Source organism: Struthio camelus, chromosome Z (assembly GCF_040807025.1).
Source record: "Struthio camelus isolate bStrCam1 chromosome Z, bStrCam1.hap1, whole genome shotgun sequence".
NCBI lineage: Eukaryota > Metazoa > Chordata > Aves > Struthioniformes > Struthionidae > Struthio > Struthio camelus.
The window spans coordinates 79,826,617-79,845,335 of record NC_090982.1 but is presented as its reverse complement, the minus strand read 5'-3'; the positions used below and the strand labels follow the sequence as shown (position 1 = coordinate 79,845,335).

The window sequence follows — 18,719 nt, the reverse complement described above, 5'->3', positions numbered from 1 at the left end:
ATAAGGAACAGCTGTTTGCAGATCTCCACTTAAAGAGACAGCTCTGCCTTTTCCCAATAACTCACATTAAAGAAAATCTATACCTTGTACACAGGGACTTCTGCTTTCTTTTGTAGCTTAACAATGTATTAGGCAAGAATATGTTAGCAGAATCTATCTTCTATTTATCTGTCCAGCTGTATTTATTGCTGTTCTATCCACCTCTCCATCCAAGTGATAGATATAGTCCATATCTAGAATATGTTTAAAAGCTATGTATATGTTTGTACATACCTACTCACATGCACATTTACACAATCATTTGAAATATTTTCACTTATGGTGTAATTAGATGGAGGAATTCATTACTGCAGGGTCTTTGTGGCTACTCATTTAATGAACTTCAAAGAGGGAATGGCCATTTATGTGACTAATGGAAATGACCACTTATAAGAGTTTATGCCAGAAGAAAGGAAAAAAGAAAAAGAGTTTTGAAAGAGATTAAAAACTTAGTGCCCTGGGCTTCAAACTAATGCTTCCACACTGGGTATTAGGAAAAGAACATGATGGGGCAGACTACCTCATATGTGCCTGCACAGCATGCTGTTTATTGCAACTTCCCCTAAAAGAACTTCTGATGTTAGATAGCACAGATGAACCCTGGGTCTAATCGTATACAGCTGATCCTACCTATGCTCCAAGGATATTATAGTTCCAAATGTGAACACCCACACATGCAGAAATGCTAGAGAAGGGTTAATTGTGCCATGTTAGTTCAATCCCCTTGCACCGGGATACCAGCTTTCACAGCGTGGGGCATGGGCATGACAACTGCATGGCCTGGGATATAACGTTAGGATCCCTAAAATAGCACTTTGTCTTGTCTTCGTACATTCTGTGAACGGACCAGTTCAGATCTGAAGATACTCCAACGACATTACTAAGCCCTAAAAAAAGATCCACAAACAGGCAGGTCCATTTCTGAACTCAAGGTGATTGATCTGTAGAGTGTAGACTTACATCATCCTGCTCTTGTGAAATTAGAAACCCATCACAGCACTTTGGCTACCTGTTACATTTATTTTTGTTTTTCCAAGAAGACCTGTTTCAAACAAGGTGAATCCGAGCTGTAGAATCAGTCCATCCAAACATCCATCCATTTCCACATATATCTATCTTCAGCTTCTTTACGTCCATCTATCCTTTCTCATTCACTGCACAGGACTGCTGTTCAGTATTTTGAAGTCTGTCAGCTAGCTAGTTACTGAGCAGCTGTTCAACAGATCCTCACAGCTCTGTGCTTGGCCCCAGGCCTTCCTTACCACACAGTATTCAAACCCTGCTATGAATATGAATGTATTATTATTTCCTCATCTGCTTGTCTAAGGTCCTTCCCAGCACAGCATTTGAGAGGTTCACAGAGCTGAGTATCAGCACTTTCACAGTGCTCATGTTGTCCTCATTTTAGCAAGGGGATGGTGAGGCATAGAAAGATATTCAAAACTGTTTACTAATCTTGGATGCCTAATATGAGATGCCATAAGCCTGGCTGCCCTGTTTGCTTGTTTTCTTAAAGTATTTAACATGGTGTAGGGCGTTCAATGTTCTTGTCAACTTTAGATGCAGATAGAGGCACACAGCCTTTTTGCCAGGGAAATATCAGGTCTCACACTGAGCACGAGGGAAAAGAGAAACAGGCAATAAGGCTTCGTCTTTACTGGTAAACTAAAGAGGCCCTGGATATCAGCTCAAGCATTGTGCCATAACTGTCTTTTTTTTTTTTTTTTTAATGTTTGTAAGCCATTGGCTGTACTTGAGCCCATGCCAGTTAGCTCCCTGCTGGACAATGCTTGGACATGGTCTCAGCGATGACAAGGGCCAGGGACTGTTCCCAGTCAGCAGTATAGACAAGGCCGCCCTCTTTTGAGGGCTAAGAGAAGTTAGACATATAGATGCAATCCATGTTGTTCAATTTGCATTCAGAACCTGGCCTATTTACTAATATAGGAGTAGCCTAGGAGATTTTATTAAGGAAGTCTGTGATTTATGATTTACCTAGCATAACTGGGATGTTATGGCAGAAACAGGGATCCAATACGGTCCTCCAAGGCAGCATTTGGTTGTATAACTACAAAACCATCCTTACCCTGCCTTGTTTACTGACCACATTCCAACATTGCCGTCTCCATCACCCTGTTATGCATTCCCAAAACACATTAATTCTCTACCGTAATTAAAACAAGGATGCTGTGAAAAAGAAGAATACAGAAATGTGTGACTGGAAGCAATGCCATAACGGATATACAAAACATAGACTTGAAGTTTCAGAGATAACATTGGTTCTTGCATTTTCTAACTCCTGAGTGCTTCACTTCACAGCCTTCTCATTCTTTTAATGTACCGGTGCATCTGATATGCTCACTTTTCAAGTAAGCAAATCAAAATCAAAAATAATCCCCAGATGGGGATTTCACATAGTATATGCTGACATCCTCAAAGGTTATCATCAGGATAACAACTAGCAGATCCCCCGTAAAAATAGATACCTTTCTTAAACATTCCTAGTTTCCTCAATTTCCTCATTCCAAATCCTCAGTCAAACTCAACATCATCCCCAAATCCAGGCCACGCTTCCCCAGTCCTCATCTGTTATATATTCATATATATGTATATAAATGTATATACATACACCTATATATATTTCTCCAGTAGCTAATATGTGTGCAGATGGTCAAAAACAGTGACAAACCATTGAACCAGGAATGCTTAAGAGTACTTTAAAGATAACTGTATAGGAGTTGCAGCCTCATGTTAGGTAGAAGAAAGTTTTGAGTAAATGATACAGTGCTCATTACTAGTTTGCAGTTAATTTCTGTAAATGGATTATTAAAAGCTAGATGGAACAAGGTTCAGATAAGCCTGTGAGCAAAAAGCTCTGATGTTAAACCTCATGAAGATGTGTTCATACCGTATTCTCTCCACTTCTAATCCTTAAGGGATGGATGTATAATCGTGGGGGATGTGAGTATTTAGTGGAAAATAAGGCCTTACAGTTATGACCAATGGCTTTAGTTTGGGATTATCCGTCATAAATTATGACAGTCACTGTTTCTGTCTATTCATAGACTCACAGAACCATTCAGGTTGGAAGGGACCTCAGAAGGTCTGTAGTCCAACCTCCTGGACCGCCTGCCCAAAGCAGGGTCAACTACTGGGTCAGACCTCAGAGTTGCTCAGGGCTTTATCTAGTCAGGTCTTTATTCAGCAGAGGAGGATAAATGTTTCCCTAATTGACTGGCTGTGGTCCTGTTAATGCAGCTCAGGATGCCGTCGGCCTTCCTTGCAGCCAGACACGGCACTAATTGCCTCTTGCAATGAAGCCCGATGGAAAACCTAGAGACAATGGGGCTGTGCCACTTTTCACCAGGTGAGCATCTGGCCCCTTGATATTCACCCAGGCATATTTATCATTATGAAAGGGAGGTCTCTTTTACATGGTCTCTACCATATAAAAGTAGCTGCTGTCATTGGCTACTTCAGAGGAAACAGATTTAATCCTTTTTTGACCTTATGACCCCATAAATTTAAAGGTGACCATTTAAAGGTGAAATTATATAATTACCCTAAAGATAGGTCTCTAATCTCCCTTTAAAACCCTTCACCAGAGTGCCAGAGTTTTCCAGGCATTTTTCTTGCCCATTGTACGCCTCCTGAGGTAGCTGAACAGGCTCCATAAGAGTCATTCTGTTATTGGGCTTTTAAAAGCACTTATGAGAGAAGAAGTTTCACTTTTTGATTTTACAAGTCAGTGTAAGAATTGCATTTTTTCAGGTGGCTCATATTTTTTACCCTACTCCTTCAAATCAAGATTCTTGTCCGAATTTTCAATAACCACTATGTCTTTCTGAGATCTTAAGTTTTTTTAACCAAAGGTATTTTCATAAATGTGTTTTCCAGTGATATTTCTACTCCCCTTATTTCAGTATTTAAATTGTAAGTGTATTTTCCCATCTTCCACCTAAGTCTGGATCAAGAGTTCAAGGGGTCACTGGGCAGAGGCCCCTGAAGCCAAATTTAAATCAGGCTTTGGCAATCTGTGGCATGATCCAGATCCTACCAACTAACTGTAACTCTTCCCAGAGACTGCAGAAGGCTCTTCACAGAGCTTCACAATCTCCAGGATTCAGGGTCCTCTTTTGAAGGACATTAGTGGTGAATGCTTTGCTTGCAAAGCCAGATGAATTTATCTATCTGCAGCTACATTATAGTATGAAGGTGTTTAATTCTCAGGGATGTTGATGACAGAAGTCAGCTGATCATCTCCTTGTCCATTATGGGTAATTGAAAGCACGGTGGTCTTACATTACTGAAAGGACCACAGATATAACAGCTGGTTGGATATGCATCAGGAATCTTATCTGAGGACTCTTTCACTTTAAAATGTGCTTCTACAGATCTTTCCATTCTCCTGTTGGTACCCAGCATAGTTTAGTGCCACTTCACAAACTCCTGATCTAGATATTAAGAGATTTTCTCTTTTCTTTTTCTTCCCAGAAGACACCTTGCATATGAGAAGGTTTTTCCTTGTTGATTTTAATTTTTTGTTTTATTAGCTTTTTTTCACACAGTGGCCCACGTATAAAGTAATATATTGGTTTGAAAAGCATGGCCAAAAGCTATTCATCACTGTTTCTAGCTTCTGAATAAGAACTTCTGAACAGTACCGCAAGAGAAGCTCTGAATCTTTCTATATGTCTATTAGGTTGCCCCACCCTACTCATAATGAGGTATGCAGGACATAAAGAAATGGTTAGTTTCCATCTAGGTAAAGATTAGCAGGAGCAAGCTGGGGATTCTGTATCATACTATATCAAGAATTGATCTATTTCAGAGATTGTTTGGGACACGGGAACTGATTTTAAAAAATCATCAGTAGCCACTAGTACAATTCATAGCATATATTCCTGATTTGTTGTCCCTTCCCTTTTTTTTTTTTTTTTTTTTGGTTTAACTCAGGAAGGAATTCACCTCCCCACCATGAAATAGTAGCAAAAGGAATTATAACGCACATCTCTTATAGACCAAGAAGGATAATTGGTCTTTCTGGTAGATTTTCTGTTCTTAAGTATCTTCTTTATCAAGAGCCCGCAAAATAAGTAGGATCCAAGAGAGAACCTAAGAGCAGTGCAAATGAAGATTAAGATAAGAAATGGAGTGGGATATGACTGGTGAGAGCTTCAGTAGCTATTTTCATCTTTTTTGTACTGTGCAACTTCAGCAAATCTGAAGTAGTAATACCTTTCATCTTTATTCTGAAACACTCTCAAAGCATCTTGAAATGCTTAGGTCCCGCTCACATTTTAGTTAAACTAAGCTTGATCTTTGCTTCTGGTTTTACACCTGAAGAACTTGCCTGCTCAAGAATTCATCTTTTTTTTTTTTTTTCAGCTATATATACTCCCCCTATAAACCTTATATTAATGTGTTAGGACCTCAGACATTCACAATACAGGCCAATTCTCAGAAAGCAATTCAAGAAGAAGAGTTTCTTCTGTTTCTGAAGTCTGTTAGGCAATTGCTTCCATTCTATTTATCACCCAAAAAAGGACCAAATAACATTCACTTAATTATAGAAGATTCCTCGCTGGCTAGCTTGTTCCTGTGAGGAAGATAATCATCAGCTGGATTTGAACATGGTGCTTCTCTTAGATGAACCACAATGCTTCTTGTTCACAGCAGGCCTGTGAACTGATATATACTGTCCCAACATCTGATTCATGAGGTTCCCAAAGACTGGTTGAAACCTGGATCCTTCACTTCTTCCATCCATTCATTGGGTGACTTCAGCTCCTACCTTGCCTAATGGGTAGACCCCCCATCTTGAGCACAAGGTAATTAGTTGCTCACCATTAGATTAGCTCTGATCATAGGAAAAAGAGAAATTGTTAACATTAGCTCCATTCCTAGGATGAGAAATCTGTTGTAGTTTTCCACATCAGGTTTTTGTTTCTTCTTTTTCTCACTTTAGAGAAAGGTCTTCATGATCAGGAGCCCTGGTTACAGATGTTATCGCCGGGCCTGTTTCTATAAACGTAGGAGTCAAAATCCCATATCTGGCCATGCAGTAATTTAAACTGTTCAAATTCTGGTCTAATCTTGAATCTTAACCATGTACTTTCAATGTGAGTCATGACAGCAATTTCAATATGAAAGAACAGATTGTGAAAAAGAAGAATCATAGGCAGAAAAATCCTTACTGGTTTGAACCATCATGATCGGGGTCAGCATCTACAGCCCTCAGACTTCTTCACAGAAGGCCTGCTTCTTTGAGGGAGTACCTGGAGAGCATCCAACTGGCAGGGCACAATAACGTGGACCACTTCTCTGCCTATTCACACTCACACTGCATCAATGTATGGAAGTAGTTGCATGCACGGGAAGACAGGAAGGTGACATCAGGAAGATGCTCTTGTATTTCTAGCTACCTTCTGCACTGGGTGTTCTGACCTTTAGAGAAAGTTAATCATGCCATCTACTTTCACTCTTCATTTAATCTCCCCTTCCCATCTGTTCAGTTTCTCTCAGCTGGAAGCAAGATGAAGAACGAGTACCAGTCAGCTGTCTCAGTGGTCCGCAGCCCACACTTTGGGGCCATTTATTATAAAGCATTAACATCAGTTGTCACCTCTGTCATGACTGTTACTGCAGTCCATGCCAGATTAGTAGGCAAGAACTGACTTTCGAAATACCTGTGTGAAATGAACACTAGACAGACAGATAGACAGACTGGCAGTATCAGAAGGGACCATTCTCATCCTTTGTTCTGAACTGCTAAATAACATATGCCAGATACCTCAGCTCATGTGTCAGGTTCATACCTTCTGACTGAGCCACAGCATCCATTTTAGAAAATCTCTTAGTCAAGATTTCATGCGATAAGTGTTCCACCCCTATTGCTAAACAAGATGTTCCAAAATAGTTAATTACCTTCACTATTTAAAAAAAATGCAGACTCAGTGTCTTATTTCCATTTTGAATTTGTCAAATGCCTGCTTCCATCCAGTAGAAATCATCAAGCTCTCTTTTTTTTCTATTTGAAAAATTCACAGTCTGTTACTGAGCCCTTCAAGTAGTTCAACATAGTGCTGAGAGCTCATTTATTTGGCTGTTATCATGACCCCTATGTTCTTTTTAGAGGCATTGTCTTCTAGTGAAGAATTCCATTTTTTATGAGGAATAAAAAAAGCCTACCAGTTTTTTTCCTTTGGATACATAACTTTGAATTTAGTTGAGTTAAAATGAATACTGTTTAACAGAATCCAGCCTACCCATTGACCTAGGTCTGTCAGACTTACTTCTGTCATTATTTATCACTCCATCATTTTTTGTATGATTGGCAAATTTTACCAGTAATTACTTTAGATATCTCAAAGGAAATGTTATAGATACTGAATAACACAAAGCTTTCAGCATTTTCCTGGAGAAGCCTTCTAGAAACTCTTCCATATTGTAAGTGACAATTTACAAATATTTTTTACATTTTTTTACAACTATTTTCCATTAAAGCATGCTGATGGGTATTACTTCTATATTTTTAAATTCTTTACCATATCATCTCATATCAATATTTTCATAATTTTACTTAGATTTATGAATGATTAACTAATTTTACCAAGTCATCTGGTTTACATACTTAAAAATTAACAGTAGATGTTTTTCAGGAAAACTTGAAGTTTTTCTAATATTCCATAAATTTCAAAAATGAGCATTAACGGTTAAGCAAATTTCTTAGCTCATTCTTTGAATATTATTGGATTCCAATTATCTCATCCCACAGAAGTGAAATATTTAATAGCACTTGTTTAGCACAGTCGTCAGTTACTGACTGTTCATACATTACAAAATGGGTGGATGGATGGATGGATGGATGGGATGGATAACTGGATACACGAATCTCACTAGGACATGATTAAACATCAGTGGAAGGTTAAATATTCCAAAAAGTCATCCAACCCTATTAGACACTGGAAAATAGCTGAAATGTTATGCCCTTGATCTGCAGACATACTCCTTTATTGAGTATTCCAGTACTCATAAATCACCTTACAATACAATACCTTCCAATGCACACATACATTATAGAGCTACTTACATACAGATTGTATCCTGAAATTCTTTACAGCACTAAAAAAATTGCAAGACAGCAGCTGGTACATCGTGTAAAGAACATAGCAAGGTAAAGACCTTGCAAGGCAATTAAAGGAAAACCTCCATTCTCTGATAAGACTAATAAACTTAGGAAGAGAAAAACTGAGCAGTCCTAGAAATGAAATGGCAGTGGAGAAGTGCTGAGAGGCTGAGAGGTCAGCTCCCAATGAGGGGAAAAGGGTGGGAGCTCCTCCCCAGCGCTCTTCCTGCAGAGGAGACAGTGTCTGTGATGTGATCACCTCCTTGTTGCCATCCCAGCAAAAAAATGCCTCCTTGCAATTCATAGATCTCACCCTTCGTTGGTTTAGTAACAAAAGCAAGAAAGCCATGCTCCAAGGGCACAGTTACATTGATAACTAATTGCTTAATTGCTAACAGAAATGCTTAAGAAGGAAAGGAGTGGAGCCTGTGACCTAACCAACTGCCAGCACTGTCTGCAGCTCTCTCCCATCTTCGTAATCTGGACAACGCCCCGTCTTATCACCTCACTGGCTATGCTATGGACATGAGGGAGACACGGGGCATGGACTTCTGTGCTAGGTACCCAGCCTACGTGCAGACCGTTCCTTCTCTTTCACTGCATGGGAATTTACCTTCCACAGGCTGAGAGGCAGATTCTGTAGTGCACAGTATTTACCTTTTCTGATCTGCCCATTTCACTCCACTGAGATGAATATGGATTGAATGGCAAGAGGGGAAAGTTCTGAAGAATGAAGTCCTCTGCTTAGCTAGTGACATTCAATACCAGACCAGTAAGAATTGTTGTCTTTCTCTCATGGCAGTCAGACAAGTGGACTGACACCCAGAACCAGAAAAATCTACTTCTGGCCTAAGAAAGCCAGTAAGCACCAATGTGTATTCATTTCTGTTGCAATCTCTTGCAAAGTGGGTTGCTGTGATAGTAGTTTTGTGTAGCAAGCATCAGGCAAGTAGGTCCAAGAACACTTCTTAGTTTTAAGAAAAGTTGACTATTTCTCTATTTGAGGATCCTACTTCCCTTTCTATTGCCTGAGACTAATCTAGTTACATAAGTGGACACACAGTGGGACCATCTGCCCCCAAATATAGGGGTCTTTGGATCAAAGGTTTGCATCTGGAGCCATCATTGGCCATGCTCTTGAATGCTGATTTGGAGGATCTTCAGTGTAGTTACCAAGCTCTGGGCTCCATCCAGAGGAAGGCTTATGACAAAGAGAGGCAACATGTTATTCCAACCTGGTAGGAGATCATCAAGATATTGTTTTGCATGTCAGCTGCTAATTCTTCTTGCAGCATGCAAAGAGAAGGAGAAAACTCACAAAGGCCGATTTGGGATCCATGGGATTTTAATGATGTGGTCCTTTAGGACTGCACTTAGTGCACAAATGAATTCATGACCATGCAGAGCCACTACTCATGGTGAATGAAAAGATTACAGTTGCAGAGTAGTCTTCAGATGCACTCTAAGATAGCTTACTAATCCCTTTCTTTATCATCTCAGCTGATTAAAACAGAAGAACAGCCCTTGAATTGAGCCCTTAGTTACATAAAAACATTCATAGTCATGCCACTGTCATGAGAAGGGCATGAAGCTCCCTCAGCGTGCCCTACTACCAAGACTTCCTGTGGAAGAAATGGGGAGTCCAGCCAAAGCTCCCTCCAAGATGCTGTCCCGGTTTCTGCCTGCTGATCATTTCACAGTCACACAGGGAAGAACAGGTCGCGAAAGGCTACGGACTCTAATGTCAACCCTTTCTGGAAGATACTTTGCAGAACCAGGAAAATTAGATGCCCTGAGCTGCAATCCTAGCAGATTTCTTGATTCTTTGCTGCTTTGATAAATCATTTATTAGAACAGCCTTTTTACCTAATCCCTGGGGGGGGGGAGAGGGGGGATGGACATAAAATAGATTTATCACAAAACCCTGTCCTCCTACCAACCGTCTTCAGACCGGGACATATATTTCTCTGATTATTAATTAACTGATGCACAGAAACAGCTTCAAGCCTTTTAACCTCTCTCTTTCTCTTTTGTCCTTCAAGAGTGTAGATGACAATGCAGGAGTGGTGTTCAAAACATAGATAGCTTATTGAGCAGCTGAAGTAGCAGCATCATGCTTTGACCCTATAGCCATGAATCCAAACATTAAAGCCATTCAGAAAACAAGTATTTAAGCTGTTTTCCCAGGAGACACATTCCATTCTTAGTCATACCTATTTAAATCTGGTGTAGCACCACTGATGTTGCAGACGTTGACCTGCAGAAAGTAAGTTGGTGAACTGTCAGTAGTGAACATAACAAAAAAATCTACCTGTGGTGGCAGCCGTATTATCCACCAGCAGATATTTGACCTGATAAAAGAAAAGAATATGATATTGTCAGCACTGGTTGTCTGTCTGTCTGTCTGTCTATCTGCCTATCACTGTGACATCTCAACTCTCAAGCCATAGCTTTTCTTCTTTTTGGAGTCTATCCAAATACCTTCAACAGTATGAAATACAACTGCACATAAATAACAGGAAGGGGGAGAGCTGAATGCACCAACAACTTCTGAGCGCATCAAGCCCTCTGAAACTAGGACAGTCAAATGAAGCTAGAGACATTAGCTGTTCTTTCCCTAGGATGTGCTTCCAAGGAGAATGCACAGTTATTGGCCTCCTCCTCCACTGTCCCCAGCAACCTTGGCCCCTCTGTCCTCAGCTGCTAGCTGGTAGAAGGTTTTATATTGCAGCAGTGGAGATCAGGACAACTAAGGAAAAAAAAATTAAATCATCCAAATGTGGTCCAAATCTGCAGGCAGCTGATATACCAATAGCATCAGGGTACAATTCCCACCTTCATTATCCTGTGGTCTAAATGAAATATGGTGAGCAAATGCACTTTTGATCTCTTTTATTAGTCCCATTTGTTAAAATGCTGTATTATTTACAGCTTTGCACAGAGTGAAGAAATGGAATTAGAATTCCATCTTAAGAGCAAAGTGATAATAGTGATAGCTACTAGTGTAGCTCTGTGAGCTTGTCTGAAGGAAGAGTTCTTGCATGGGTATGACTATATCAGCATCTCAGCACCAGGGCTTATCATCTGATTAAAGGTCTAGTCCCTGCAAAAGGGGACAAATAGTAGACTCGCCATCCCCGTTGAAAGTATCAACACCACCACTATTTCTAGTGGGGTTTGCATGTATCTGGAGTATGAATCAGCAAGACCACTTTGGGGAGTGAGTCACCCAGATAATAGCCACTTAATACAATTTTGCCTGGAGATGTCATTCCCAATTGTGGAACTAGATAAAGCCTGCATTATAGGCACCTCGGTTTGAGTGAGATATGTAGCGTCATTGCAGTCAGTGCTGATCCCTGCTATTGCAGAGTGATTCATTTGGGCACAGCTAGACATGTCCCAAAGGAAGACAGAAATTGCATCCTACACTCTACTGACTATTGGCTAGACCTCCGTGGATTAGTTTAGGATCCCAGCGTGATTTTCTCACAGGTAGATGCACATGTAGATACACCCTGGACAGGCACATTTGGTCAGTAGAAGATACACTGCAACAGGATCAGCTGAAAGAGTAGAAATCAAAGTTCAGAGGCAAGTAAGTTTTGTAAAGCATAATGTAAATAATTATCTAATTATCTTCAGCCACCTCGCTGTGATATTTGGTAGCTGTGTTTATATTAGTAAAATAAACATACCTGGCACTTTTCTCTAGCACTGAGGCCAGCTGGCAAAGAACAACCCATACCCAAAGTATTAAATTCCCTTACTTTTCAGAATATCATGGCCACGTCCAAGCTAACTGCTAAAAACAGCCCCTTGTCCTGTGCTAATACTCAAACTGTGCCCAGGAACTGTTTGGAGTTAGGCACAAGCCACAGCTCTGTCAAGGACCTTTCTAAAAACTTAATGGCATGGATGATTGGACTCCAGTGACGGTGAACTTTCCCTGGCACTATTTTAATTTACTGATATAGATGTAGCTGATATGTCTTGGACAGGAGTATTAACACTCCAGAGGTGATTTTAAAAAGAACTAACTTTCACTATGATGTACGTTCAAACATGTGAGGTAGCTAGACAGCAAATTGCAAGTTCAAACTCAAGTAAAGCACTTCCAGTGGTGCTTCCGGCAGCATTTAAAGCCTGAACCCACGCAGACAAAATCAGCAGGTGCTTTGTTTGTTCCGTTGCTGAGATCAAACATAGGACCTTGTTGACTGATAGATTGTTCAACAAGCCAGACGTAAATTGGGAACATTACCAGATGCTTACTGGCTAATAAGGGATTGCAAGAGCAGGTCCATTGCTATTTAATAACACCCCAGATCATTACTCACCATTACTTTCCAGTTTTCTGTCCAGTGATTGATGACTTCTGTGAGGCTTGAGCAACTCGTTTGCTCGCATCTTCAGAGCTGCAATGCTGGGACATCTTCATCCAGGTGGTTGGCAGGATAACTCCATAGAGAGCCAATTACTTGAAACCTTGGCTTCAAGAGGAGAGGAAGAAGAGGGATGCCTGCTTATTCTGTAGGTCTCTCTCTTGAAACCGCATCTGCCACACTCAGTAAACCTGTTGTTTCACTTTGGTTAAGATTATCAATTTTTTGACCTCTCATAAACCTATGTTATTAGCCAAAGGCAGGGAGTACAGCTTTAAGATAAGAGTGAGAAGATGTGTTTGTTTATGTGTGTGTATGCATGTGTGTGTGTGTCTTTTTCAAATGCAATCTGTCATATGTCACTGGTGAGACTTGCTTTCCAGGATGAACTAAACCAGAGAGAGGTGCTGCTGAATGCAGTCACGGTACAGCAGCCCAGAGCTGTAAACCATGTCCTGTGTTGGTGTCAGGAACAGGTGTATCACTGGCAGCAAATGTATAGCATTAGCTTTTTGAGGGGCTGCCTCAAACTGCCTCTTCATTTCAGCCTCTTTATCAAGAGACATCGGGTTTCAGGGGATGATTTGCGCTGCCAGAGCTTTGCAGGGTTAGGAAAACAGATGGCTTGGTCTGAAGTGCAGGCTGATCCAGGCTAGTCTTACCTGGTGTTTGTGCTCAGAGATGCTGTTGGCACATGAGGACATTTCTGGCAAAGGTATCAGAGGCACTTCTTATACAAGGTGTTGGCCTCCTGCCTCACGCATGTTTCAGTCCCGCAGTCACTCCAGCTAAAGGCATATACAGTCTGGGCAAGGGAGTTCCTGGAGCTAACATATTAAAAACAAACAAACAAACAAAAAATCTCCCCAAAGCTGAATGAGTTAGATGAACTGACTCCTGCTCGAATCTGACCTGTCTTGGCTCTTCTGATCTCCAAACGGCAACTCTTCCACTGAGACAAAGAATGGCCTCTTAGGTAGCCTGTAGGTACAATATTCAATTACTAAGGGCGTTTCTGTTGCTGGATGCTCTCCATGGTTGATTGGTTGATGTGCTGACAAGGTGTGAAACTACTTATGGAAACCGTGTTAGGAAAGCACTAGAGTTCATCTTTCTCAACTGCAGAGTCAACATAAAGAAAAAGAATCTGCAGTAAGTGCCAGTTAATAAAGCTCCTCATATGGTTTAAGTGGCCAACAATCAAACTATCCATGCCAATGAATACTATAATGGAGAGCTTATTAAATTCATGTCTTACTTATATTGCCATAATGAGGAAGTAGCAGTAGGTAAATCAGGTTCCCTTCTTTGTGAATATTAGAAGGCAAAGGAAAGGTTATGCTAGAGAGTGAGGAAGGGCGTAGAGAGTTACCCCAGTCATGACAGAGGGAAAGAGAACAAGTGCCTTGAAACCATGCATCACATCTGCTGACACCCAGAGCAAAGGTGACTCCAATCTTGTGTGTGCTGGTACTCTGGCACCAGCATTTGTATCCCCAAGCTTCACAGTGTTGTGTCTGAAATGGCACACAGACCAGGCACAGTGTCCTGGGACCCCGATCTGTAACAACCCTTCCTACCCTCCGTCCCCCACTGGCAACCATCCTCTCCTCACTTTCCTGCCCACCCACCCACCCACCTACCTGCTCACTCCCTCCCTACCGCCACCCTCACCCCTTTCCCCATGTTCATTCTCAGTGGTCGTTGCATGTATGTGCCTTGCCCCCTTCAGCTCGTTAAGCCCTCCGCCTTGCCTCATGTTTTGACAGGTTTTGTGAGTTTTGACAATCCTGCCAGTGCCCAAGCTGCCATCCAAGCTATGAACGGCTTCCAGATTGGCATGAAGAGGCTGAAGGTGCAGCTCAAGAGGCCAAAGGATGCTAATCGTCCCTACTGAAGAGTTGTGGGAACCGCTGGATACAAAGCACTAGCACAGGTAACTGCATGGGGCAGGGGATGTCAGCTGTGGTCTTAGCCTCTCTTTGTGTTGTGGACTCTTGAAAAGATTCAGCTCTGCGATCCTCTAGCAGCTGTCTTTTTCACTTAGGCCTCTGGCTAGAGCTGCACCACACAGACACACACCCACACATAAACCAGGAACTGTTTGTGTGTGCACCTCGTTAGAAAGAGAGGCAGAAGGATGCTTAATGAGGGATTGAGCCAAGTTCCCCCCTCCAGTGGCATCCTGCATCTCTAAAAAGTCTTCCCGGTCACTAGAGGGGAGTCAACAGCTGTTCTGATTCCCCTCGGCCAAAGAGAGCGTTTTTGGTGGCTGAAGAAAATCTGCAGTTAAGAGATGGGACTGGGCTGCAGTTTAATCCCAGGCGACTGGGCTGGGACAGCGTCTGTCTCAATAGCTCTGTGTTGCAAATGTTTCAAAGCATTCTTCATTCTTCATGCGGTATAGTCTGTATCCAGTTTCATCCCAGCATAATAATTGTGTGTGAATACTTCTCCCTAACAACTAAATGACTCCTAATTTCTTTCTTCCCATGCCCAAGAAATGAACAAAAGGATCCATGCTCACATCTTGCTCAGTTACTGTTTACTCCTGTGGGTAGATAAAACTCAACCAAAGCCAAGCAAGCTTTGCTTGAGTGAGCACCTACAAATATTTGAACGAGGGTCTCATTGTTAGTCTCATGTACTTTGTGGTGTTGTTGGAAAGGAGCTAGCCTGATGTTCCAAGGAAATGCCTAATGCCTGTAATAATGTCAAAAATATCAGAAAAACAAGCTTGTGTCACTGGAATCTCAGCCTATCACCAATGATAAAAATGAAGAATAGATGCTGAATAATGTATTCAAAAATGCCTATATGTCTTCAGAGCCTAAGCCCCGTTTTTAAAGGCCCTGTACGTGTATAAAAAGGTTCCAGGTGCATAAAATAATCAAAGTACCTACCTCCCACTCTTTTTGCAAATATTTAGGGTTATCAGGACTCTTGGTGCCCTGGATTTTCCATGTCTACGCTGCAGAGTGCAGCAGAAACCAGAGATCTCCAAGGTGAAGCCAGATATCAGTGGCCTGTGCTGTGTAAACACACCAGCTTTCCTGGAGCTAAATGGGAGATTCCCTGCACTGCAGTACACCGTGTCATGAATATGGCAGCGACTTTTGATGATGGGGCTTAGGATTTTAACTCAAACAGTCACCTTTGAACACTATAACCTTCCCATACGCCATGACAAAATGACATGAACCATTAGTTGGTTCTCTTTTCAAAGAGAACAGTGATAGCATTACAGAGAGTGCCCCACCTTTAGCTGCCAAGTAAAAAGCATGTTGACAGGTGGTGGAGCCATCCTGAATGATAGCAAAGGTAGAACACTGCTATTCCTGATGTTGTTTCCAGGCATGCTTTACATTGCATGGTATCACAGATGATAGGTGAGCTTCCACCTCTCATGGCATCAGGCACTGCTATCCAAGAAGGGTATGAGGATTGGTAAATTACATTTGTGTCAGCAGTGGCACATTCCCTGTAATTCAGCTCCCTCCTTTTCTGCTGGGCCCAAAATGTTCTGTCTGTTTTCCATCGTTGGCCAGCTTTCTCTTTAGATAATTCCTGGATAAACAAAAATACATAAAAGGATATGTTTGTTACAGAGACAGGGGATTCTCTCTGCTGCCGAAGCCATTCCACATCAGAGATTCTCTAATAAGACCAGCACTCTAGGTGGTCCTAAGCTACAATAAACAGTTTACATTCCCAAATTTTCCTTCCAGTAGGAATTTCTGGATCTGTGATTTGGGACACAAAGGTGGGTTAGGTGGCCTTTCTAGACCGTTATGACTATAATGTCTAAGATTCAGTGATTTTGATCCAGGCCTTGCTGACCCGTCTAAGATTTGATCAGGACGTACCCATCTTCAGCCTTTCCAAAGAACTGCAAAGTGTTCTAATTTTTCACTGATGTCTATAACATTCTTGAAAATACTTTGTTCCAGTCTTCAGAGCACTATCCATTGCACTGAGAATTAAGGATTGGTACCAAAATGGTTGTGAAAGCGATATTGCACTGAAGATGACATGGAGCAGATCAAGAAACCTTTCATAAACATATTAGGTACACGTGTTAATTTCACCGGGGTTTTTAGGATCTCTGTGGCAATAATGACCCCAGATATAACCTCCAGAGCTTAGTATTTCCCTTATACATGCCTATGCAAAGATAACTATGAGTGTGTTCTCCCTCTTCAAATACCTCTTTTCTTTTCCTTGCTTATGACAAGGCCTCTTGGAAGCTTGAAATTAAGATGTGTTTCCATATCCAAATGCTTTTTGCTTCATCACACTGGCTTGTTACCACAGGTTTTGCTCAGAAGTGCTGGGGCAGACTGGGAGATGCATGCATGCTGTTTTGTTAATGCAGGGACTGCCTTTGTTGGAGAGATTTTCAGTAACAACTGCAGAGCAATTGAGGAACACAGTTCCATCCAGTTTTGGAAATCTCTCCCTGGTTCGTTGATGTCAAGCAATGGGCTTATATTGTGGTGTAGCTGTGATCACAGAGGATATGCTTGATTCTTACTGTAGTGTGAGAAGTGCTGGGCTGTAGATTCTTGTGTGCTGTTAGAGACTTCCTAGGAAGAGTCCACAGTGTTTTGGCTGTCGTGGTTCTTTATGAAGCACTCTACCTCTGCCTGTCATCACCAGGCTGACCTGGGGTCTGAGCCTTTTTCTTATAAAAAGGTCACTCAGTAGTAGGGCTAGGGCTTCCTCCACACTCAAAATAAATTATACAGACAGAAATCAGCTGTAAAATGGCAATAAAATTGCAAATCTCTCTCTCTCAGCACTTCTTTCCTCTGCTTGTGCAAAGCAGAACAGTCTTGAATAGTAGCCTTTAATTGAGAAGTCCTTTAGTTTTCTTGACTTTTACTTTGATTCTATTTCTCAGCTGTGCAGCAAAATCAGCTCAGCTGTTACCACCGGATCAGTTCCCCCCTCTACTTATAGGCACCCTTGTTAGAGGTGTAGATAATCTCTAACAAAGTGGAGGGATGCAGCTCAAAGGTCTTTGTCCTCTTGTTGAATCTCACCTTGGTGAACCTATTGGAAAAGTCAAAGATCTACCTGTCTTAGCAGGAGAGATTTCTCCTGGAAAAAACTTTGTGTGTATTGTTTTTCACGTAGCAAAAGGAATTAGCCAAGTGCATGTGGTGCCCCAGGAGGACACCAAAGGAGGGTATCACAAAGAGGGATCTGATTTAGTACAGGAAGTCCCTTGCCAAGTTAGGTTGGAGAGGATACTTGGAGGTGGCAAGGGAGAGTCAAAAGCTCAGAAGATCCAGCTACCTTTTAAGCTCATGTTTTCTGGTATTAGGAAACATCTGTACCAAGCAGATATAGGATTTTTAGTCATGCTCCGACGTGGCCAGATACAAGGCAGGTTCCAGCCAGGGCTGTGCAATAGCAGTCAGCGCAGGGCTGAGCCCTCACTAATAAACATTACTTAGAGATGGGTCAGTTGTCCTTGGCTCAGCAATGTGGTGATTTGATGTGCAGCCTCCAGTGTGCCTCCAAAATGCCACTGGAAGACTCTGACTGGCTCAGTCAGTAGACGCATCATTACTGCAATGAGAAGTTTCCTAAAAACACTAGGACTGAAGCCAGCTGGGCCCCCTGGTACCACACAGAGAGCTATTGCAAAGCTTGAGAGCAGTCAGCTCCCTTAACTGGCAGAAACACAACAACCTCTGTATGTTTTTTATCTTCTTTTACTTTGGTCACAGCTCTTCAGGGTACTTATCTCAATTCCAATTTGAAGCGTGCGCATAGCCATACTGACATCAGGGCAATTAATCATGTGCTTCAAGAGTATGCTCGAGAAACTTTTTAATTGGGATTTTTCTAAGGAAGAGCTTTGTTTTATCAAACTCCTTTCCAAAAATAAGAAGCTGCCAAAAAAAAACACAAGCAGCACCCAGTTTGATGTAAGCCACCAGAGTGTTTTTCCCAACCAAGGAAGAAAGATCTTCACTCAATTTTAATTCTGAATGCATTTTTTTTTAACTTCTAAATCTCCCTTATGGGACAGAAGCAGTCAAGGCCATAGCGATTTGAAATCCTTTGTTTTCCTTGGAAGCGCTCTAAAGTTGCTGTCAAACACTGAAAGGGTCTCTGTGATGTGGCAGATAAGCCCACAAGCTGCAGCAAGCAAA

The 18,719-nt window shown here is 41.6% G+C and overlaps 1 protein-coding gene across 10 annotated transcripts in view; it reads left to right on the top strand.

Annotated features, from left to right (window-relative positions):
• The window catches only part of LOC138060911 (CUGBP Elav-like family member 4), a 721,412-nt gene that overhangs the window by 679,736 nt on the left and 22,957 nt on the right, over nt 1-18,719 (top strand). For all 10 annotated transcript variants that reach the window (XR_011137894.1, XM_068928238.1, XM_068928240.1 and 7 more), the window contains exon 12: nt 14,322-14,488. Coding sequence is in view for 9 of the 10 variants with exons in the window: in XM_068928238.1 (XP_068784339.1) it covers nt 14,322-14,449 (128 nt within the window). In the remaining variant the exon portion in view is untranslated. The remainder of the gene's footprint in view (nt 1-14,321; nt 14,489-18,719) is intronic.